At 39.3% G+C, this 25,753-nt stretch overlaps 1 protein-coding gene across 1 annotated transcript; it reads right to left on the bottom strand.

The window, feature by feature from the left end:
- Positions 1-2,660: 2,660 nt before the first annotated feature.
- On the bottom strand, positions 2,661-25,259 carry LOC117411577 (GTP-binding protein 2-like). The gene is made up of 12 exons (XM_034019228.3): positions 24,851-25,259; positions 17,717-17,743; positions 16,728-16,912; positions 15,369-15,477; positions 12,436-12,633; positions 12,153-12,327; positions 9,757-9,976; positions 9,522-9,657; positions 9,110-9,168; positions 8,141-8,312; positions 4,632-4,796; positions 2,661-4,273 (listed from the first exon to the last, which is right to left on the bottom strand). Exons 1-12 carry the CDS (start codon positions 25,043-25,045, stop codon positions 4,112-4,114), a joined length of 1,803 nt encoding a protein of 600 aa, XP_033875119.1. The 5' UTR covers positions 25,046-25,259; the 3' UTR covers positions 2,661-4,111.
- Between the last annotated feature and the right edge of the window lie 494 nt (positions 25,260-25,753).

Genomic DNA, 25,753 nt, shown 5'->3' with positions numbered 1-25,753 from the left:
CGGGAGATGGTTCGAGGCGATTGTAACGCCATGCCAGAGGGGAGCGGCGTATACTCGGGAGGAGAGGGTCCGCTCTGCAGGAACGACAGCTACGCAACCCTGAGAATACAAGCGGTGCTTCTGAAGGCAATGCCCAGCCAAGACCGTATGGAGCAGCACGAGTAGTTGTCTGAATACCGGCTCATGAGTAGGTTAGTTAGGGGATTGTGATCCCATGTGATGTATAGCGAGGGTTACGTAGTGTAGCCGGTTCCTGGAGCGGGACGCCTCGTTTTAAGGCTAGCGCTCGCCCTCTGGGGCACATTTTATTTGTAGTTTTTGTACTGTGTTTTAATTTGCCTTTTGTACAGCTTGCTGTATGTGTCCTCTGTGCGTTACCATGGCTGGTAACGTCACATGACCACCTTTACTTTCTTTTCTGTTGGTGTTAATAAATCCTGCGCGGCTGTGTCGGCGTTTCAACTCCACCCCCAGCTGTCTCTCTGTCCTTGGTAAAGAGCGGCGATCTACGCACGTGACGTAAAACCCGGTCACACTTGGCTACAGCCGACAGGAATACTTCTTGTCTGGGCTGACTTTCCAGTTTGGTTTCTGAAAGCTGTTTATTTTACATTCTGTTCAGCAGCCTCTGTAGTAGCCTTTCGTGTAATGCGCTTTATTTGCTCTTATCTGCCCCCTATTTTACTGCATTTAATCCTGTTCTTCAGAGTACTGTAATCTGCCAAGTGTTTAATCTGTAGTATTTTGTATTTAATCATATCCTGATGTAACTATCACTGTTATCTGCTGTATTATTGAATTGTGTTTTGTCACACTTGTACTTGCTTGAACCAAAGTCATTGTATTTATCTTGCTCTTAATTGTATTATTACTTGTACTGTAACACTTAATGTATTTGCTTACAATTGTAAGTCACCCTGGATAAGAGCATCTGCTAAGAAATAAATAATAATAATGTGTGATTCTGAAGATAAATATCGATCTATCGTATTTTCTCCAAAGACACATTACAAGATGTGCAAAACAATTACCTCCACCTGCCTGTAGTTTCTTTAGGTAATATCTTGACACGATCACCAGCCGAAATAGACTTTGCTTTGTCGTCCATTTCTGGTATTTTACCTCCAATGCTGAAAACTAGATTTTAGCAACCTAAATCAAAACAATGCAGCACTGACTTTGTCCCACCCCCTACTGCACAGTACAGGTCACAGAGAAGCCAGTAAAGGTCACAGAAGGAAGATATGTAGTTTGCGTCGCTTGCATTGTGCAGTAGTTCATTTAAACTATATATATATATATATATATATATATATATATATATATATATATATATATATATCTAGTCCGATATGCATTGGCCCCTAAAAGGTGAATTTCGCGATGAATCCTCAATTACAGTAGACCTCTACTTATAATTAAATGGGCAGCAAATTGACAAGTGGTTTTTCATACATAAAAAAAATTCAGAAAGTAGGTCTTTTGATTTTTGAAAAACATTTCTGTTAATTACCAAAGATAATGCATCTGTTTGGTTGATTCTGGTAAGTGTATTGCATTGTTTAGAAAGCTATTAAATATTGCCAATGGATAATCTTGGAACAAAATACTGTTTGTAATGCATTGTTCCAATGCCCACCATTAGGTGCAACACAAGCAATGACATTTGGAACTGTTGTACTTTATTTGTTTAGTGGGGGGTTGGACACAATCATTGCAGGCTCTTGCATCAGCTGTTTCTATTTATCTAGCAACATACAAAATACTGTAGGAGGGGAACACCACCTTTTTTTTTCAAACCTGTTTCATCAGCTTTTGTTTTATTACATTTACACAGAACCCTTTTTGTTGTATCAGGAACGTGATACTAGCAATACTAACTCATTATCATGAAAAGGTCCAAAGGTCATAGAGATCTATCTGTGAATCTATTTAGATGTACCTGGTAATCCAGATGCACTGAATAAATTCATAAAACAACAGACACTTGGTTTTAATAAAATGTATTTTTATATATATTTATGTACACCATATATACAAACTGGATTTGTACATAAACCTGCGATACACCACCCAAAGGCAGCGTTTAAAATATTACATTCAAACTTAGCTGAGTTTCTCTCCCCCACCCCCCGCCCCCCGCCTCCCGCCTAATTATTATTATTATTATTATTTTTCATAAATCAGTGAAACTCAGCCTGCAGTGAACTTCAGTGCTGAATTGGAGAGGGGGGGAGAGCATTTCCAATTGGTTTCTAATACACTACTTCAAGTTAAAAAATCAATAGCTACTTGCAAAACAGAAAGCGAGTATTATTTTCAAATAGGTTAACATGAAATATGATTACATTAAAAAAAAAAAATATTTTGGTTTACGTCCGTTATGCTTTTTTCTGTAATTGCACAGGAACCACACTTAAAAAAAAAAATCAACAGTTAATGCTTACATCTATAAATACCCTTTAATGGACTTCTTGCCTGCATTCTCAACAGGCATTTTCAAAAAGAGAGAAAGATCAGGCATCATTAATGTTGCTGAATATAGCAGGTCGCGTATTCGCTGTTCCTCTGTATTGTTGAAAACTTCCATGAAGTATACAACAAACTTGTTTCAATGAATAGCACCTTTTGAAATGTAACTCTCCCTATGGTTATATATATCTTCGTCAATGTCCTGATATCAAACAAAGTGAAATGAACAATATCTCCTTCATACAACATTAGCAGTCATACTGAAACAATGTAAATGAACAAAAAAATTATGAAGCAATTCGGTGCAATGAATCCTTCAGCTGCTAGTAACATCTCAGAATCAGAACTGTGGACAACATACATACAGATGAAGCAATACTTTACCTAAGCAGACAGTTCAGTCTAAAGAGCTGCTATTTGGTTGAGCATCTTTTCCATGAGAATCAAACAAAACTGCATTCAAATACATATAATAGAAATCCACGTGATAATCTTTGCTGTTGTGGCATTCTATTTTGTTAGTACCAGGAGGTACAGGAGAAGAGAACATTGCACTATTGCGAGGCTCTGCCCGTAACACAAACTTCTTACCATCCGTTTAAGTACTTGTGACATTGTTCCTTCTTGATTGGGCACTGTGAGAAACTGGGTTAACCTTCCTAAACTGCTTCAAATCAAAGATTTAACTTGGAGCATTTAAATACTTAACCCCCCACCCCCACACCACAGACAAGCGCTCTGCTTTTAAATCCTAAAAATCTTGTCAACATTTCACATAATAGTTTAATATTGATTTCCATTGGCAAAGTGAAAATTAACCTTAAAGTGAGAAACACTGAAGGACTTTATCAAAGGACTATCTATCTATCTATATATATATAGAGAGAGAGAGAGAGAGAGAGAGAGAGAGAGAGAGAGAGAGAGAGGTGACACGAAAATTGGACGTGCTTCTTAGCTAATTTTTCTTAGCTAGTTTTTTATTTTTCTTATCAGTAACATTGTTAATGTTTGTTTTTCACCCCCCCCCCCCCAACTATTAAAAGCAGTAAAACCCTTATTTCAATCTGCATTGCCAGGACGTTGTTTTTGACTTTTCAGCAAGGTCAGTGTTGTTACCAGTCACAGGTATTCAGCGTTCTGGTTTCTGCCTTGCTCAGACAGGATCTCTGTTGGAGATGCTTGTTACAGCACCTCTACACTTTTCTTTGTAGATTGCTTGACAAAAATCTCAGTAGAAATATAAAAAAAACAAAGTTAAAAGCTCAAAAGAGAACAAGGCAGAAAGTTTACGTTCATACAAAGCACATCCCAAACTAAAATGAAGAGGCTGAACCCAAGCTACTACAAAGTTGTACAAAAAAAAATGATTAAAAACATTTGGAAACTGGTTCCTCGTTTCCTTGCAGTATTAAAGCGCTCTGTGTGGAACGATGAGCAAGTTATTGGGAGGACTGCATTGACGTGACAGACTCAGAAACAAGGCAAGACAACTGTAGACTAAAATACAGGGCTGTGCAAAATAAGAACCCTCCTTGATCCTCCACTCTGTGCTCCCTGCTCAGGGCTGTGGTATCGACAAGGAGGTCTGGTGGAGCTTTTCCGATTCCTTTTTCAATTCTCTATCTTCTCTGCGCGCTTCCTAGTTGTATTGGTTCATGAAGAGAGGGTGCAGGCTGGCGACGTGTCCGATCCCTTTCGTTACTCCCTCTCGGAAGAGTAATTTGGCGCCGACTTTCAAGTACTCCGGGTGCTTTATGAACTTGAAACGCACTACAGCCTTCTCCCCTGTCCGCAGCTCATCCTAAAAAAAAAAACAAAAAACAAAAAAGGAAACCTCACAATTACTGTAGCGCAAAATGAAACTTTAAGGCACAAAGAAGCATGACATAATTATAAAAATCCCAATTACAAAGATAAATAGTATCACTTTTAAGGAACAGCTGACTGTACTGACAGTATACACTGCTTATTTTGTATATATTTTGTTTTTCCTTAAAATGTTCCTTTTTACCTTTGGAAAGCGGTAGCTTTGGCGGCTTGGGACTGAGGCTTGAGGTGAGTGTAAGCGACTCACCAACTAACAAGAGTGAGTGAGAAACGAGCACAGGCGTGCACCGCGTCATTGTAATGCTAGGAGGCAATTACACTGCGTTTCCTACCTTTCCATGCAAGCACCCAACAATGGCCGTCTGTCGGACGTTGCCCACGTGGACAGTGACCTGGAAGCCCTTTCTGAAAGTCTTGGCATGGAACAGCAGCACGATCTCTGCTTCGAACATCCAGCATATTGTGGGGTTCATCTCAGGACTCACCATCACCATGCCCTGGGGGGTTCAGAGCAAGGGCTTGTTATGTTTTATCTGTTCACTAAAATCAAATTGCGCTACGGGCTAGGGATTGGGATTATAAAACATTTAAAACATATAAACTCTAAAGAAGTGGTCAAACATTTAATAATATGCTAGATGTATAACTGGTCACGTGACAAATTTCACCAAACACATTTTTGATATGTATTAATATTAGTCATTTACCACCATATACAGTCAGTCAGTCCGTCGCGTATCTCACTGCTGTGGTGCCACAGTTAGGGTGGATATTATAAAAAGGAAGGGGTTTGGCAAATGCCTCCAAGTAGTTTTTCTAATTGCTCCAACAAAAAGTTTTGACACTGGGGCGGGTGTTATCCTCGGTTGATCTGGCACTTCATTGGTGCACTCTGTGTTCATGCTGTAGTAGGCGTGATATGGTATCCAGTCCACGTGGTAAGTTACTGAGAAGCGTTTTTTCTGAAGTTGGTTATATTTTTTAATAAAATGGCATCTCTAAATAAAGGAAAGATGCGAAGCAACGTTTGGAAGTATTTTGAGAAACTGGACGATAAAACGGTGGTATGTAAATTATGCCTAAGAAAACTGTCGTACCACAAAAACACAAGTTCAATGCTTCGCCATTTGAAATTAAAACATAAAAATGACAGCAGATGGAGCTACTGATGGCAGTAAAAAGTAAACACTCACAACAGCATTTGCTATAGAGTGGGCCGAACAGGGCGCGATCACGTCATCACCTGAGGACAGCGTGTGTGAATCGTGAATGCAGCATTTTTTAAATAGATGGAAGATTATCACAGTAATCATCAATTGCAAAATAAATATATTTTTTAATACAACCTTTTGTCACTTTACGTCTGTCTTAAAACATTTAAGTATGTTTGAGTAGTTTAAGTTTATAGAGCTCTAAAGTCACTACATATCACAAAAGACAATAAAACCTGTTGTATTAAATCGTAATAATTTCTAAAAATATTACATAAATCTCACAAAATATTCTTTGGATTGTACAATTCACCGAGGATTACATTCAGCATGTGTAAAACAATAACAGCAAGGCTGTGTGTTGCAGCTGTTCATACAAAACTTTCAAAAGGGAGAAAAAGTTGCGATTCCCACCGACTCGCGGACCTCATTCCCCAAGCTTCCCATAGGCGGAAGGCTTTTTTCACTTGAAATTGTTCTGTATGACTTTGGCCCAAACAGCCGTTTATGTTTAGTACAATTGTTTCTATATATTGGAACTACTGCACTAAAGTAAAGGACCTCCGAGACGCACTTCAAACAGGTAGGCAGGCATCTCTTTTTATAATTTAATGTAAAGTTGTGTGAATACATGAATCTGAATACGTTATATTATTTAGTAATACTTGACCATATACAATTAACTGAACAAGAAGGCAAACATCACTTTCATTACTTAATATACTTGAATATGTGTTAGATTCACATTTAAAAATAGGACTTGTGGCAATGTTTGGGGGGGTTTATGTACACTAGTATGTAGAGGAGAGTGGCGTTGGATTCCAGTACTCTGAAATTGTAATGCTCAAGTACTCAAGCAATATATTTCTCGAAAATCCCACCCCTACTATCAAAGACTGCAAACGTTTTAATCTCTAAGGCAGACCTTTTAATATCAGTCACAGTGCTCTTTCCAATTCCAAAATCTTGTGCTATTTTATCCCTGGTAGTTCCCTTTTTTTAGGGGTTCCTGTTTTTTATTTTGTTTTTTAAATTAACCTTAAAGAAACAAAACAAACTATTCTAAAAACATTATACTATCCGAAAATGTGTTGAATACGGTGGCTCTCAAAAGTATTCACCCCCCTTGGACTTTTCCACATTTTATTGTGTTACAACATGGAATCAAAATGGATTTAATTAGGCGTTTTTGCCACTGATCAACACAAAAAAGTCCATAATGTAAAAGTGAAAAATGAAATCTACAAATTGTTCTAAATTAATTACAAATACAAAACAGAAAATAATTGATTTCATAAGTATTCACCCCCTTGAGTCAATATTTGGTAGAGGCACCTTTGGCAGCAATTACAGCTATGAGTCTATTTGGATAAGTCTCTACCAGCTTTGCGCATCTGGACACTGCAATTTTTGTCCATTCTTCTTTGCAAAATTGCTCAAGCTCCGTCAAGTTGGATGGGGACCTTTGGTGAACAGCAATTTTCAACTCTTTCCACATATTCTCAATTGGATTGAGGTCCGGGCTTTGACTGGGCCACTCCAGGACATTGACCTTTTTGTTTTTAAGCCACTCCAGTGTGGCTTTGGCTGTATGTTTGGGGTCATTGTCCTGCTGGAAGATGAATCTTCTCCCAAGTCCCAGGTCTCTTGCAGACTTCAGCAGGTTTTCCTCCAGGATTTCTCCAACACCATGCTTCACGGTAGGGATGGTGTTCTCAGGATGATGTGCGGTGTTAGGCTTGCGCCAAACATAGCGCTTAGCGTTGAGGCCAAAAAGCTTTATTTTGGTCTCATCAGACCATAGAATCTTCTTCCACTTGGTCTCAGAGTCTCTCACATGCCTTCTGGGACACTCTAGCTGAGATTTGATGTGAGTTTTTTTTCAACAATGGCTTTCTTTTTGCCACTCTCCCATAAAGGCCAGTTTTGTGAAGCACCCGGGCTATTGTTGCCATATGCACAATGTCTCCCAGCTCAGCCGTGGAAGACTGTGCCCTTCTCGCCCGGATACTCAGTTTTTGAGGACGAATACTTATGTAATAAATTATTTTCTGTTTTACATTTGTAATTAATTTAGAACAATTTATAGATTTTATTTTTCACTTTGACATTATGGACTTTTTTTGTGTTGATCAGTGGCAAAAACTCCTAATTAAATCCATTTTGATTCCATGTTGTAACACAATAAAATGTGAAAAAGTCCAAGGGGGGTGAATACTTTTGAGAGCCACTATATAGTTGTATCTCCACTGACAACTTTAATTACAACCATTGTTTGATTGAGAGGACATTTAAATATACACATTTCAATATATACTTGTGAGTACACAAGTATATATTGTATACAATTTTTTTGTGATGTTAAAACTTTATTTGCTTTTTAGAGTTTCTTTGCTTAGACAATATTAACCAGGGCTGTCAGTATACATCATAATGTAATATAAAGAGTGTGTGTGTATGTAGATATGGTTTAAATGCTGACACCTGCATAGCATTTAAACGTTCATAAAAACTTACCAAAAGCACATCCCTACTAATGAGGAGCAAAACACCTTCAGAATGCAGACCGATGTCTCATTCGGTCCCTCGGTGAACGGTTTGAAATGCACTTTGTTATATTAATGTCTGACCTTGCGGAGCAGGGACCTGTCGAAGTTGCCCAGTGCCAGCGTGGCTGCCTGGCCGGCCCGGAGCACCCTGCAGGCTGAGCGGTTCCTCTGGATGCTGCACACCTTCAGCTCCAGGAAGTTCCCATCATCAGTGGGGCCCACCACCAGCCGCTCACCCTCCCGGCAGATACCACTAAGTAGAGACATGAAATCAGCTACCTTTATTTATTAGTTTATTTATTAGTTTATTTAGCAGACACCTTTATCCAAGGCGACTTACAGAGACTAGGGTGTGTGAACTATGCACCAGCTGCAGAGTCACTTACAACTACGTCTCACCCAAAATACAGAGCACAAGGAGGTTAAGTGACTTGCTCAGGGTCACACAATGAGTCAGTGGCTGAGGTGGGATTTGAACCGGGGACCTCCTGGTTACAAGCCCTTTTCTTTAACCACTGGACCACACAGCCCATATTTATTTATTTATTTATTTATTTATTTATTTATTTATTTATTTAATTAATTAATTAATTAATTAATTAATTAATTAATTAATTAATTAATTAATTAATTAAAGGTATTTGCTTAACTAGACCACATAAACCTGTGTTGTGTGTCTCAAGAACTTCTAGGTTCCGAATCTGCAATTAGAACACACTGCCTTCTTACTGTTCCGGTATATCCGTTGCTACAGACCAGCGCCCTTCCAAAGGACATGGTTTACCAGGCCAGTTGGTGTGTAATAACATTGGTGGGAACCTTAAAAACTGCGATAGAAATATTACTCTGATTGTATAGCTGTTTGAGCTATTCCTCAAAACAGGAATTAAGCGAATAGAAAATCCTAAAAGAAAACCAGCTGAGCAATAAATCAGCTATGCAGTCTTCTTCTGGTCCCTGGCTGTTTACATGATTCAGTGAGTGCATCATGCAAAATATGACCTGCAAATTCCCCAAGATGGAATAAAGCGTGAAATTTGCAACACTGACCTGTACAGGGTACCTCCAACAACTGTTCCTACTTCTGGTACTGTGTAGATTTCATCAACCTGAAAACAAGAATGAATAATCAGAACGGTAGTCTTGCCAAACTGAGGCAGGCAGCATTATCAATACCCTTTAATCTAGCATCATGTTGACTGACTGAAGACTACTGCAATAACCATACCAGTTTTAAAATGTTGGAATCTGCACGCATGATAACGCACAGAACACGGTTTCATTATAAAAAGCGAAAATCTGGTGCAGCTGGTATTTGAAGAGTTATGGGAGTGGGTATTTAGCACCGAAATGTAGCCCTTCTCTAAATAATCATCACGAGGGTTGTGCAGGAGTCCTGGGTTCAGGGGGTCAGTTGTGGGCTGTGGCACCCTGAGCACAGACAGGAGAGGCGAGGCTGTACCTGGAACTCTGTCAGCTGCTGCATCAGCTCCTCCTGCTCCTTGCTGTTGCTCAGGGGCGGGAGGATATTGAAGAAAACCTTCAGCAGGTCCAGGTTTTCACCCGAAACGCTTGACAGTGTGAAAATCGGCGTGATACTAAGAATACAAACAATTGAGACACTTTAGTTTGATCAGTTATTATGAAGTGAACAGCCCTTATAAATAAACGAATGAGAGAAATAATTGAGCGTGCACCTGGGGGACAGTGCAAACTGCTGGGCGGCAGTAACGGCGTCATCCGCAGTGGCCACCAGCATGGGGACCTTGTTACAGCCGGGCTGCTTTAGGATCCTCTCCAGCTGCTTGACCGTGCGCTCAGTGGTGTTCTTGGTGCACAGGTCCACCTTGCTGACCACTATGAAGATGGGCACCTTCAGAGCCATGGCCAGGCCCAGGTGCTCTCGCGTCGTGCCAGCTGAGGAGGAGAGGCCATTACAAACATGAACACGCAATCTACAGCACATAAATAAAAAGGCAAATGTAGGCATTGTCTGAATTAAATTTCAAAAGAAAAGGTTTTGCATTTGAGACACCCGTGCAGTACCTCGGGGGTAGCATCGTACCCTGGTCTAAACGACACGATTTTCATGATAAAAAAAAAAAAAACACATTCTAGCCTACTTCACTAAAGTAAAAACGGGCTTCTGTTATTTTGAAACACCACTGCTTTATATTATTACTAGTGCTTAACAATACGAATAGTAACAAGTCAGTGTTGAACTTAAACCCGTTCACAGCCCCACAGCAACATGAACCTGCTAACTTTCATATTTAAAAATAAATAAATAACCGTCTGGTTCTCTTGCCTTGTTTTCAATGCATATAATTGAATTAATAGAGTATATAAAATAAAAAAAACTAAACTACCTAGCCTATATTTAACTAATAATTGTTGTAGTCACCACAAACTGCCCAGCTTCTTATTTCTGTTGCAGTCACACTGCTGCTAACGTCAGCTGTTGTAAATAGCGCAGTGCGGACTATGGGTCTGTGACAGGATGGCTGGGTGGATAGACTCGGAGACAGTAACTGCAGGTTTCAAGTGCTGGGGCGCATGTTTATGAAGCAAAAATAAAACAAAAACACAAAACAAATAAGAAACAGGGCCAAACAAAAGGTTTACACAAAAATACAAATCAAACATAAAGTCAGGCTGAGCAATGCCTTCACTGACTTAAGAAAACAAAGAAGAGAAACAAAGTCAACAAACAGACCTTCCCAGGCAGTTGTAGCTCCCTTTTATATCATGCGGCCAGGGTTGATTGACAATTAATCATTCAATCAATGCCTGGCCACATTTTCACATGCATCTGGCAGGGATAGGAATTAACCCTATCCCTGCCAACCACCACCACAAACACACCCAAAACAACCAGGGCTGGAATCTTAACTTCCAGCCCTGCCATATCTAACACACACTTTTTCAAATATTTACACATATTTACAAATTACACATTTATTTACATGTGCAGGGCTTCTGTCCTGCCACAGGGTCAAACACATGTTTTATTGTGTTGTTTTTTTTTTAATCAATGTCGTACCTCTGGCGTCTTCTGAATGACTTTCCGTTTTCTTATTACATTTTAAACAGTGTAAAAGGCAAAACCATAACAAAACATAGAACACTAGAATAAACATAGAAAAAAAGTTGAGGGACAAAATATATGTTTGCCTCCCCTGTGCCCTATGGGTTAAGCGCCCATGGTCTCAATGAAGTTACAGTTCAACAGGGGAAAAAAAAAAAAAATCAAAAAGATCACAACAATCAAGTACATGCAAAAACATTTTACAGTTTTCCATGACAACAAATACCCTACCCTCTGCCCGCCTGGATTTTTTTTGCCTTTCTATACAATCACAGGAATGGACCTGGGAACCTGGGAGAGGTCATTTTGACGGAATGCTGTCTACAGATGGAAAACTTTCACACATGTAAAAGGTAAATGTATATGTTGCACCTGAAGTTGAAGACCTATTAAATGATAATAAACTTTCAAACTTATTTCATCCAAACAGAAAGAAGAAGTACTGCTGTGTTTACTCCTCCAGTCTTTTGCTAGTGTAAAATTGAGTGTAAAGGGCACAGCAGAATCAGTCCTGTGCTAGTTAGTAATAGCTGTGTGTAAAGGGCACAGCAGAATGTTCCAAAACAACTGCCTGACATTCACAAGCATCAGCTGGGCCCCGAACAAACCTGACGTGTCAACTCCACTGATCAGCAGTAGCACTGTCTTAAAATACCTCTGGGTTTTAAACAGTAGGGATCAGGGCCATGCTGCAGGTACCCTGGAATGTGCTGTGGGAGCAGCTGCTGTTATGGTCAACAGTATTGTAAACAAACAGACCCAAACTAAATCTTTCCATAACATTTTATGGTGGGGCATTACAGTATTATAAATTCAGTCAACATACTCTTTACCCTGTGTTTTAATGTTGGTGCATGAAGATTCTTGAGTAAGCAAGTGAATGAATGCCAGTTTAGTGGTTTCCCCACATATATTTTATTTTGAAAAATAAACTCAGAAAAATGAATTCAAAAGAAAAAAAAAAAAAAAAAAAGAGCGTGGAACACTATGATGAATAAAGCTTACCTATGCCTGTGTTAGCACCAACAACCAGCATGGCAAAGTCAGGGCAGTAGCTGGTCAGGCCGAAGATGGTTGTTTTCAAGTACTTGTGGTGCCCTGCCAGGTCGATGAAGGTGATCATTTTGGAGGCCCTCTCACAGATCTCCTCTGCTGTCCGTGACTCGCTGTAGTTTACCACCTGGAAGGAGGACCAGACAAGGTCAGGGCCACATTCAGATTCTTTATACCATTTGAACATGTCTGCTTATTGTCAGACTGCTCTGCTCTCCAGCCCTGCCCTGCCTACCTCCCCTTTGCTGTTGAAGCCCATGATCTCAAAGCTGATGCTGGAGGTCCTGCCAGACTGGATCTCGTGGAGGTGTCTGAAGAGGTTGAGGCGCGCCCGCCCCCGCCCGTTATCCAGCTCTCCCTGCGTCAGCACACCCAGCAGGGTGGACTTGCCCGAGTCCACGTTCCCCAGCACTGCCACCCGCAGGTCCAGGAACTGCACACAAACACACAAACACTGGCTTATTTCTTTCAGGACACAATACAGAATGTAAAAGTGCTGAATAACTATTTTGTATTCAAAGCTACATAGTGAATAACTCCTTCTGGAACCTTGCACAAACCGTTCTGTGTGATCCCTGATCCAGGTCTACTGAACTAGTACTACACTCAAGATTTTCATTTTTCTCCAAACACTTTCTGTGAATTTAAATGAGTGCTAACCAATGCTTAAAATGCACGGTCTTCCCTCTTTATTAAGTTTCAAACACACCAAACCGATACACAGCTGTAGAACAGACATGCAAAAAACCATACAAAAATAAATAAAATGAACAATGATGTTTTAAAGAAAAAAAAAAGAAAAAAAACAGAAAAGGGATGATTGGGTCTCAAAACTGACTGCAAGATGCAAAAAGGCACATTTTTTTTATTGAAAAAATAAGGCATCGGGCCAACAGTGTTGCAAAAGCCAGGGTGCTCGACTGAACCTCAGACAGAGAGATATCATCATGCACATATAAAGTAAGCCTATATAAAATGAGTAGAAATGTTGAAATTGCTCCTGAATCACTTTTGGTCAGTAGTGGCAGACAATGTTCCCTCCAAGCTGCACGCATGCGCGGCCACGCAGAAACCTGGCGGGTGCACACGTTCACTTCATAAAATCTCACGCACAGCACTCCTCTAGCTTTAGGACCCTAAAATATTTTTTTTTTTTTTCTGGATATAAATGCTGCACCGCCACGGAGGTATCAATCATCTGCTTTGCGTATGTCATCGATCAAATCCTATTGGTTAAGAGAAACAAAGAGCTACATAGCAATAGCCAATCGAGTGTGTTTCAAGACATGCAGTGCCCACCCACTGATCTCTAAACATAGTGTAAAACACTGATGAGAAGACAGAGTTTGCAAATCATTTGTTTATTATTATTATTATTATTATTATTATTATTATTATTATTATTCATTTGGACTGCAGGATAAGTTACAGCAACAAACACAAAGAAAAGAAGAAAAGATAGGCGTTGCAAAGTTAAGCAGTATTTTTTTATAAAAAAAACAAACAAAAGGGAATAAATTGTATATTTTTTTAGTACATAGAAACATAAATCCCTACTACAAATGACCTCGCTATCTTAAAACTCGAAGAGATGGCAACATCTTTACAACACAATTTAAAATAAAAAATAACATAAATGCAGAAAGGTTATGTTATAGTAGTACGTGGACTTTTTGATAACTGCCTTGGTGTGCGATTCCTGCGTTTCTCTTTGATCGTAGATAATACTGGGTGTGAGTGCGATATGTTATTTCTTGTGTACTTAGTATTAGTATCCTGGGCCTGTACCACGTTAAAGCACACGCACATCCAAAAAAAACCAAAAAAAACAAAGAGAGATCCTATTTAGCGTCCTCAAATTGCAAGACTGTGATTAAGAAATCAATACTATCTCTGCAACAATAATAATAATAAAAACAACAACAACAACAACATTAGCGATGATAAAAAAAAAATGAAATTAAATTCTCTTTCTGGAAGAAATATTGAAATAGTTTAATTAGCGATATATTCTGAATTACAATTATTATAAAAAGCAGCTAGCTTCTTGTAAAACACACAAAACCGTTTCATTAATGATATATTCCGAATTACTTATTATAAAAGTAGCTAGCTACTTGCAAAACATACCGTTTTCAAATATAAAAGGAGCAACAAACACTGCCAGGCCAAAGAGCTGTCAAGTGTTAAAAACATGACTTGAGCCCACTGGAGATCAAGTTCTGACCCTCAAATGCAACACTGAGCCTGACTGGGTAAAGCAAACTGAACTTGATCCCATGTTTATACAACCTTGTCTTAACATCTTTAAATGCGGCACGGCTCAGAGAAACATCAGGAAAAATAAAGCTCCTATGCCCCCGAAAGATCATCAATCCCTGTTCCCTAGCAGCATGGAGGACAAGCTCCTTTGTTTGGTACCGATGAAAGCGGATAATCATGGGCCTGGGTCTCTGAAGAGGAGCAGGCTTCGGTGCTGTGATGGGCCCGGTCTAATTCGGGAGGCGAAACCAGCACCTCACTGCTGAACAGTTCAACAAAGAAATCAGAAATGAACTTGGTAGGGTGCGATCCTTCCATTTCCTCTGGTAGACCAATGATGCAAAGATTCTGGTGTCTCCTGCAATTCTTCCAGATCTGACCGTTTCTCCTTGATTGCCTTGTTGTCAGAATCCAGCGCAGCACATGTGGTCCCCGGTGTCATTAGCCAAAAGCCTGAGGCTATCTATGCGTTATCCATGAGAGTTAAATGTAGTCTGGATGCCGTCCAGTGAAGATTTAATGGTGGTGAATGAATTTTGGAATTAATGGAAGTATTCGAAAGTTCCGAATCTACCGCAAAACCTTGTTTGGATTTAGCCTTGGATATCTTGCAATGAATATACAAAGATGTTAGAAAAAAAGGTAGAATGTAAACTTAGTAAAAAAAAAAAAAGAAATTGGGTTTAGATTGTAACATTTTGTGGAAGCGAGCGGTACACGTGTCTACTCCATCTAGCATTCAAGCAGAAGTCAACTCACAATACTAACAATTATAAGCAGCTCAATAACATCTTACACAGTTTTAGCAAAATTGTCTGTACTTTAGTTATTCCCATATAAGCAAGCTTTTAGATTTTAAAAGGAATGAAAGATTGGCCCCTCTTAAAACAATCTGTCGAAACTCACCTGCTGGTCGTCTGGAACTTTCCTCACTAAAACCTCCGCAATTTTTCTGGGGATGTCCGAGTCATAGTCTACCTCTCTCTCTCTGATGACTGCGATGTCAGCACCAACCCTGGAAAACAAGGAACAGCATATTGGATTTCATTGTGTTAGAATGTTGCCATTGTCTCATTTGAATATGCTTTCAAAGAGTTGGGACAATTTATTAGTATAATGCTGTAGAAATAGTTGGCTTATGGTATGTAATTCACAAGGGTATTTCATTAATTTTTTTGCTTTAGATTGTTATAAAAAATTACTAATTGATACTTCTGTTGAATGAAAACATGGTAATTTTAGCCTCTGAATACATTTCAAGCATTGTTTCATTAAGTATTTAAACATGCTTTATAGCCCCCTGCTGGGTAAGCATTGGTTCCTGGATGCCCATCAAGGCTCCATTATCTGAAATCTCTGTCAGTCCACTGTCTAGTGGAAATAGGGTGGTAAGCCATGAGGACACAGATTAATATTATCAACAACCACTTTGTTTCCACCACTGAATAGAAAATCCATTCCGAGCATGGAGACAGACCAGCTTCACAAGTCAAATACAGGACTTGACTGACACAAAAATGTCACCACCTTTCGTATGAAATGTGGATAAATGTAAATGTGGAACTCTATAGGCATCTTTAGCAAGACTGTAAACCTTCAGTATAAATGAATATTTTGATTCAGTGTTAATGAATATTGATGGCAATGAAATGCTGGAAGCCTTCTGTACACATTCCATCAAACATGCTTCAGTTTTCAACAACACTGCCAGGTAACAACCACATCCCCACCTACTGTACCTTAAATCCTCCAACCAAAGCTCACACTGATCATACCTCTTTGCTATTATGCACCAGTAAATACCATAGTGAGTTCTTTCAAGTGTGGTGGCTTTTTGTTTACAACTCTGGTTGCCATCGCCAACCTGCAAAGCTGCAAAGTACAGAACAGTACGACAGTGTCTTTGATTATTAAACTGAGAAGATCAGTGGCAGGCGGTGGATGTGCGAATATCAGATTCAGTTAAGAGGATTTTGCTGTACAAAGGATGATCAGAAAGACCTGGGTGAAATTGGAGCCCTGTGTGTTCATTAATACAGGTTGCACACAACGAATAAAGGCAACTGAGAAGAAAGTATTGCATATTGTTGGGAGAAGATCATGTTTAACTAAAACAAACATGACAAAGCTTTCAATGCCTGTCACATACTCTATACCCATGTTCAAACAAAAAAGGTCATTTAACTCAGAATGTGCAATTGCACATGCTGAAAACACCAGCACATGCATAGCTTTTCTAGTGCTTTAAAGTTGCAGCGCGCTTACTTCTCAGCCATCCTGCGGAGTGTCTTCAGCGAGGCTCGCATGTCCTCCTCAGACAGGCCCACCAGCAGGCCGTTGTCCTCCACCCCGATCTGGTACACCGCCTCCCCGCGGCCCTCCTGCAGCCGCCACTTCATCTGCGTCACCAGGTGCTCGAAGCGGTACTGCGTGGGGTTCACCAGCTTCAACTGAACACACAAAACAATAGAAACCACTCCGGCTCCACCCACACCCCATCCACACAAACTGGTTCATGGAAAACAGAGATTTTACAAATGAGTAATTGTACCAATGTGTTTTCAAGCACGTACACACGCGTTATAGAAGAGTATGCTTGATGCCCAAAAACACTGACAATATAACAAGTTTAAAAAGACAAGCCCAAGCTTGTTACCTATATGATGTGGCTAATAAAGCTTGTAATACCTGGAATAGGCGAATCTGCTATGCAATAGGAGTCTTATTTCATTCCCTGAATACATTAAAAAAAAGCGGCTGGATTTTAGGTCCCACGAATTGTTCTGTATTTAGGCTAAATCCCTAGAAAAATGCAGCTTTCAGTTCAAGCTTGGTGACTTCCTGTACCAGGTGAGCTTTGTGTGCGAATTTTATATAATGCTTCATTACTGTAGTTACATAAAAATAAAAACAAAGGCCAGGCCAGCATTTAAGATGTTAGGGTTTATAAACTAATAACAGACCCCCATAATTTGCAGTTTGGTTTGTTTGCTGTCCCTGCATCTGTTCCAATTTCCAACCAGACCGTACATTTGTAAACTACACAATTTCTCTCAGCAACACTGGGGAACTAACATAAGCGACCCCCCAACCCAAAACCCAAACCCAACCCCAAATCCCCACCCCAAAACCCAACCATTTCATAGCAGGTGTTTCTATTAGGCATTAGTGTTTGAGTTTTCGGTGTTAGACAAAGAGATTGTCCTTAGAAAATAATAATAATAATGAATACATTTATGGGAAAAACAGCTTACCTTGTACTCTATATTTCCTTCTTCAGCCTAAAACACACACAAAAAAAGTGTTAGTAGAGAAGCTCACCCATGACACTTATTCCATTTTAGATCACTTTCTGTAACATTGCAACCCTTGTGTGTTTCAACTATTTACCTTTTTGATATCACTTCTCCAACGGCTGCATATTTTTGTTAATATTTCATTTGAACTGCATACAACACCCTAGAATTGGTCACATACTGAGACAGAAATCTCAGTACATGTTCACACTTGTCCTTTTACCACCTGAATTCCAGTGAAGGGCTTCAGATGTCACTCTCCGCATACAAACTTTTTTGGTAACTGGAGACTAGTTATAACAGCAATGTTCTCAATATGGTAATTCAACACTAAATAAATAACAGATTACAGTCCATTAAAACATACTGCAAGATCGAGTTCCAAATAAAAATGTTTATGTTTTTGTTAGCTGAAACCAAGAGCATTGATTAAATCAACAGCCTGCTAGTCAGGGGCCCATTTCATAAAAGCGATCTGCGACGATTCGCAATCCCAAGCACCTCGCAAATTAAAAATTGGGTTTCATAAAACTTTCGCAGAGCTGCGACATCGCTGATTTTCACCAGAAACCAGCAATTTTCATCATAGATCCTGGTTTAGGACATACCATGGTGCTCATACTACTAGCTTGCTGTGGAACTGTACACTTTATTGAACAGATTTCTCAGGTAAAACATTCTGATGACACACACATAGACAGGGTTTTAAAACATATATTTAGCAGTATATATATATATATCTATCTATCTATCACACACACACACACACACAGTTGTCCGTCGCATTTCCGACTGCGATGGGACCAGAGTAAGGGCGGATATGTAAAAAGTCAGATGAATGAATCCTGTTTTAAATACCATTATACACAGCTGTAACAATTACTATATTCACAGACTTATTGTTTGAAGTTCAGCTTTTATTAGGGAGCAGCAATGGCAGCGCACAGATCACATACAACACATTGTACAAAAACATTGGTAGGATCTGCAATATCTGAACTAATCTCTGTTCAATAATAAGCTACATTTGGTGGATAAACGGTTAGGTTTTACGGTTTTACGGCTTGCAAGCTCAGTGCCAGTTGGAAATGTTTGGCAAGTATTGCAGCACAAGTGGGCACTGTAAGGAGTGATAAGCTAGTTTTATATTTGACCTTAGAGAGGTCAAAGGTGTAATAGAGATGTTACAGAAAATAGAACTGGCTCGACATAATGTACTGGCATTTTGTACTCCCATAACCTTGCTCACATAACCTTGTATGCTTTGCTAAAGATAAGGAACCGCAAGATGCCTACACTGCAGCTGCGGCTGTGAGATAAAAGGATGAGCCAGAAGTGTCTTTTTACACGTATACCCAAACCACCCATCCTTTTTATCTGCTTGCTTAGTTTTATGCCACGTATGCATAGTTATAAGTTTTCTCTTATATGCTAATACCTGAATCATCACTGGCTAACCCTCTGCCTTGCTGACAGTGTTAAGGTACACTACCGGTCAAAAGTTTTAGAACACCTCCATTTTTCCAGTTTTTATTGAAATTTACGCAGTTTAATGTCTCAATGTACTCTGAAATTAAAGCATAGAACAAATAAACAATTGGAGATAAAAAAGAAATCATGGAATCGTTTTGTTTAACAAAATTTAATCTAAATTTTTGACTCATCATAGTAGCCACCTTTTGCAGATATAACAGCCGAACACACTCGTGGCATTCGTTCTACAATGGAAATCAAATATTGTTCGGAAGGTTCTTCCCAACACTGTTGCAGATGTTCCCACAAATGTGTTGCACTTGTAGGTTGCTTTGCTTTCACCCTTCTGTCCAGTTCATCCCAAACCAGCTCGATGGGGTTTAAGTCTGGAGACTGTGCTGGCCATTCCATGATTTGAAGCCTACCGTCTTGTTCTTTTCTTCTAAGGTAGTTCTGACATAGCCTGGAGATATGTTTTGGGTCATTATCTTGCTGTAGGATGAACCCCTGACCAACCAGGCGTATACCAGAGGGTATTGCATGGCACTGCAAAATGCTGTGGTAGCAGTTTTGGTTCAGGGTGCCACTCACTCTGTGCAAGTCGCCGACTCTGGATCCAGCAAAAGAGCCCCAGACCATCAGGCTTCCTCCTCCATGTTTGACAGTTGGTGTCACACACCGAGGAACCATCCTTTCGCCTACTCGACGGCATACAAAAACCCTGCGTGATGAACCGAAGATTTCAAATTTTGATTCATCGGTCCATAAGACCTCCTTCCAGTCTTCAGTAGTCCACTGGCGGTGCTTCATGGCCCAGGCAAGCCTCTTTTTCTTATTTTGCCATCTTAGCAATGGCTTTCTTACTGCCACTCGACCTGTCAAACCTGCAGCTCGAAGTCTTCTCTTCACAGTTGAAACTGAGACTTGCTTACTTCGACCAGTGTTAAGCTGTGCTTGAAGCTGTTGTCCTGTGAGCCGCCTATCACGCAAGCTGTTGACTCTCAGAAACTTGTCTTCTGATTCTGTTGTGGCTTTGGGTCTGCCAGACCTCTTCCTGTCAGAGTTTCCTCCAGTTTCCAAGTGCCTTTTGATGGTGTAGGAAACTGTACTCACTGACACCTTGACTTTCTTTGCAATTTCTCTAAAGTAAACACCTACACTTTTAAGGGTTATAATGGTCTGTCTGTCTTCCTTTGTTAATTGCCTTTTTCTCGCCATTATGAGAGCAATATACTACTTCCTGCAGTACAATACTGTCCAAATAATGCTTAAGAGGGTGTAGTAACACAGTCTGTTCCAACACTGCTTTTATACAGACAGAGGGTTTGTAAGTAATCAACAAAAGTTGGGACACCTGTAGGAATTGTTAGCATCAACTTTCAAGGCTTAATTTACTTCCATTGCTGCAGAACCGCTGTAAGTTGTTAACCCATTACTTGTTCCCTGAAAAAGGCCTTTTTGTATAACTCTGAAATGTACATTATTTTTCAGTTTTTGGTAACCTAAACTTTTTTTTTTTTAACCTCTGGCAGTTTAACGCTTACCTTTGTACCATTTCAGGTTATTCACTGGACTTGAACTGCTTAAATTTCAATAAAAACTGGAAAAATGGGGGTGTTCTAAAACTTTTGACCGGTAGTGTATATAAGAAACTGATCTAACTCTGTATGTTGGAACACTGCTCGATGATTATCTAGCACCCTGTGTGTTGAGAGCATTTTTGGATAGAGCACATACGGTTTCCTATATGTGTTCCATAGTAACCATTAACCTATCTGCACTTCGTAAGGAATTATAAGATAGTTTTACATTTGACCAACTATTTTGAAAGGTTTTTAAAGAAATGCCTCAGACAGCCATCTTGGTTTACGCACAAACACCATTTTTGAGAAAGTCAATTGTATTGACACAGGGATGATGCTTGTCATCTTTGGAGTTAATCAACTAAACCATGTTCAACTGAAAGGTTTTAAATTTAAGAACGAAATGTTGGTCTGGCTGCCATCTTGTTTTACGAAAGAACACTGCCATATTTGAATTCCATTGTCCCCAGAATGACGCCTACCAAGTTAGTAGTTAGTTGGTTAAATGGTTTGCAAACAGAAGCAGATTGATGCTTGGGTGCGTTTTGGCGGCAGCCATTTTGACAGTAAAATTTATTGCAGCAACTTCTGCTTCGCAAACTTCAAGCAGGTTCAAGACATATATGACATATGCGAAGTTTCAGATCAATTTTAAACTTCCAGAAAACATGCCGAATAGAACAAATTTGTATTGACCAGCCATTTCAATAATTGTATCATTTTTTTCTTCAAAAAAATTGCTTTCCTTTGCAATCCTGCCATTGTGTATTTACCTAAATCGGTCAGTGTGCCTTAAAATTGATTACTGAGTTATCGACTTAAACTCATCGCAGATCGCAAAAGAGTGATTGCAAGCAACGGCACTTGCAAACTGCTTTATGAAATGCACGCAACGACAACCTCTGCGACGTCACAACCTCATCGCAACCACAGGACTTTTATGAACCGGGCCCCTGCTTGACAAAGCTTCACCTGAGATTGAACAAATCTACTGTAAAGCACAACTTAAAGCCATGTGTGTTTATCTCAGTATCTGCATCTGTTTGTTGGTTCTATTTTTAGCACTCCTGCAATGGAAAGATGGGTATCATTACATTCCAACACAGGGAGACTGCCAAGTGGCGCACACACACACACACTTCAAACGCCTGATACCTTCGGGCTAGTTTTGTACGTATGATACTCGGTTAAATTCTCACACTGTTCTATTATTAAAGTACTAAGTAAAATGTGTAAGTCGTGTTCAATATATGAACATTAAGTGATATAATATTTATTATTGGTTAAAAATGTGCAGAGTAAAATACTCTGGCCTGCCTACTCCTAACTTTTTTCCAATCTGGCCCCCTTAAATTTAAAAAACTAGTTGAAGAGCCCTGCTCTAACTAAAGCAACTCTATCTGTCCAGGGTATATGTGAAACACATGCAAACAGTTTTACAGAAAGTACAGAATAAACCAGGCTGCGTTGTTGCAGATGAAACTACAGATGGGAGAGATAAGTGTCCTGAACATTGTATTTAATGTGTAACTTTATGAAAATTGACTGACCTACAGTACATTGTTACTAGTGGTCTGCTTTAAGAAAGTTTTTTCCTGAAAACTACAGTATCTCAGGGACTTAAATAAAAAATTTAAAAAAATGAATTCAATAGATTTTTAATGTAAAAATGTTATTTATGTTCAAATTACGCTGTTAATTCTTAATAAATTGGTAAATAGATCAGCTAATAAACGTCTTGTACAGTTTCCACAACAAAACTGTCTTTGCTCCTGGGTTAACAGAGGACAGGCCTAGATCTTGGTTACTGTATAAGTGGAACGGACAGCTCATAAATGACAAGGAATGAAGTCCCCTTTTAGTTGGATCTCATAAATCATAGCAGCATAACAGAAAAGATCCACAACAGTACAGCAAGTGCTGACTAAGTAAATTGTCAAACGTCTTGATCACAGAATATCATCTATCAAAATCTGTGCTCAGCGTAGGAAAGGTTTACAGATTTCAAGTTGAAATTACTATTGCCAGAAAAAAATATATAGCACTAAGTATCCCCTGTTGAAGTATCAGCTCTGTAAATAATGAATCCCATGTTGATACTGAGCGAGAAGTATTAGATTCAACTTTGCTTTGCTTCTAAGACCTTGTTTAGCACTTCTAAATATTAAAAGGCTTGGGAATGAAGCAACAGGGATAGTGACACAAATGGTAACCTAATTGAAATCACAATTCTCCTATTGAATGCTGAGCTTAAGAAGACACTGTTTTTTTGAATAAGGAAGATTTCAAGGTTCTAGCAGACACTGCTTGGAATGAAAACAGGCATCCTGGAAATGTACCAAATAACCCTTGAACACCTGTCACAGTCCAGGAAAGCACAGCTCTGTAAGATACATTACAGCACTGGTGAATTGCACTTTGGTGGAAGAAACTGGGAGGCCGATTTGACCAACCTGTACTGGGCCAGGATAAGCCACAGCAGATTTATCTGGAGCATTTTTTAGCACATCAACCACCTAATCATGATTTTTTTTCTCCTACATTTACCCTAAAATGAAGTGACTGATGAAATCACAGGTGATCCCTCAGTGCTGAAAATGATTGTGGTTTATCACATCAGGGTATGGGTTGATCAAATCCGACCCTTAGTTTATTTTAGGTTTTACCTTAAAGTAAAAAGTGAACATTTAGCACAATATACATTCCTGTTTGTACAAGGACTGGGACTACAGTAATTAGCAGGTGTTGTTCAGGTCAGAATTTAGGTCAGGTGGGTCCAGGCCCGGTCCTGGAGGCCTGTTCCACTCCAGGTTTAACTGGTTCAGTGAGTTAATAAACTACTTCAGGGTCTAGATGGAGGTTTAATTGGTTCAATGAAACCATTTAGAACAGGATTTGAACAAAGACCAGGAGTGGAAGAGCCACCTTTGCCAGCCCTGATTTAGGTGCACTCTCAGAATCTCTCAAGGCCCTGTACTTAACTATAGCTGCCGTTGTCCTGACATTTTTGTGAGCACTAAAATATGAATTCAAGCATAAAAACACTTCACAGCTGAACCATGTGTGCCTCTCACTTCTCTTCTCATCACACTGTGAAGCTTCCTGTTACTGAACCACCACCCAAAAATATAAAACTGCATTTACAATTTTGTTAAATAAATCTGCAATCTGCAAGTCTGAAAATTATGTGCCTATTTTTAGTACCAGTATCATGTCGGATATTCCACCTTGCTCAGGTAAAATATTATGAATACAGACCACAGATAATATACATAATATACATATACAGTACATATACTGTATTTAAAAAAAAAAAAACATTTATATTAAAATAAAAAATCCACTGTACTCAATTATAATTTTTGTAAGGTAAGACTTCAGGCATTACATTAGCTAATGAATGCCTTTACTAAGAAAAATGCAGGCTTATATATTTGTTTATGGAAACTAATGTAGCAGTTTTTTTTGTTTTTTTTCATCAATACTCCCGCTTTCAGGGTCAATGGATCACCACGATCCCCGCACACTTACAAACACAGCTTTCAGGTTAAAGAAGAAAAATAAATAAGATTCTTTATCTGATCGCAGAAGTGCCTAACATTACACGTCTTTAGAATGTCAAGGTTTCATAGCAGTTGTATGAATTCATCTTGTTCCACTTATTACATGATTTCACAATGAAAATACTGTACAATCATGGTAACTAAAGGACATTTTGTGCTAGCCTATAAACATTAAAAGCGTCAAGAATCCAAACAGATTGAGAATGACTGTCAGATTACAATACATGGACTATAATATTAGCTAGCCTTACTTGATGCTTTTGTCTTCCGCGGTTGGGTGCTGGGTGTCACAATAGAAACTCACACAGGAAAACATACATGCCACTTCAGAAGTATTACAACTGTGTTGTTGTGAACATTAATGTTATCGTCTTTAGGATACTGTATATTATCACTATGCGTTAAGTACCTGCATAATCCATACGGCACGCAAATGAAATGACACGCTACTGTATTTTTTTTTTTAAACTTACCTCAGGGGGTAGATAAGGCGGGTTGTTGCTGGGTTTCGTATTCCTTGTTGAACGGTTTTTTACTTTTTTGCTGTTTTTCGCGTAGGATTTTTTTGACATAAAACTCAAACCATTGCCCGAACCCGAACATAGTCCCTGCGGCCCAGCCATCAATCCGGAACCAGTACCGAAAAGCTCTGCCACCCGCGGATCCATCACAGGATTGGAAACCTTGCAATCCTCCTCATATAATTATCACAGAATAGTGGGGCATTCACGCTAATGCGTTCGGGTACACGTGGCAAGGATACAAAAAACAAACCCTACTCTGCCTGCAATGACAACAATAATATAACTCCGTCCGTTCAGACAGTGCGGATATACGTCGTCTTCTGATTAGAGGAAGTTGGCGCATGCCATCTAATAACAGATGATGTGCGCCCTCTAACGCCGATACATTATCCACCTCAAATGCCTTCAACTGATTTATTAATGCCTCTCTTTGTTGTTTGAATTTATTACATTCTGATATATAAGGCTGTACATTTTCTAACATTTGACGTTCTCCACATAATCCATCTACATGGTTCCCTGTTTCAAACACATGCTGACTCAATGCTGTATGTCCAGTTATCAATCTGTTCATTATAGCCCTATTCAATTCCCCTCTAGATGTTTCACTCCCTATCCTGGCCTTTGGCTGAATATCATCATAAATCCTTCCCTTATGATTGTGTTCCCATTGATTCTGCCATAATTCCATAATTTTTGGTTTAGTTATTGCATTTATTTCTGCCTGGCACAGATGGAGTACCATATCCACTTCCTTTCTCATTAACCATTTTTTGCCATTAAATCCACCTGTTCATTACCGAGTACCCCAGAATGGCTTGGTACCCATGCTTATAATAATGTCTATGTCTC

The sequence above is a fragment of the Acipenser ruthenus genome, chromosome 6, assembly GCF_902713425.1.
Source record: "Acipenser ruthenus chromosome 6, fAciRut3.2 maternal haplotype, whole genome shotgun sequence".
In the NCBI taxonomy this organism is placed as follows: Eukaryota; Metazoa; Chordata; class Actinopteri; order Acipenseriformes; family Acipenseridae; genus Acipenser; species Acipenser ruthenus.
This window is presented reverse-complemented; position numbering and strand designations above follow the sequence as displayed.

Bases quoted from the DNA above. Each gene is read 5' to 3' on its own strand.
- LOC117411577 (XM_034019228.3), bottom strand. From the start codon at position 25,045: ATGGATCCGCGGGTGGCAGAGCTTTTCGGTACTGGTTCCGGATTGATG. The intron at 16,913-17,716 runs GTAAGCTGTTTT...TTGTGTGTTCAG, and splicing joins AAGGAAATATAGAGTACAAG to TTGAAGCTGGTGAACCCCAC. The intron at 4,797-8,140 runs GTCAGACATTAA...TGAACCCCCCAG, and splicing joins ACAGGTCCCTGCTCCGCAAG to GGCATGGTGATGGTGAGTCC.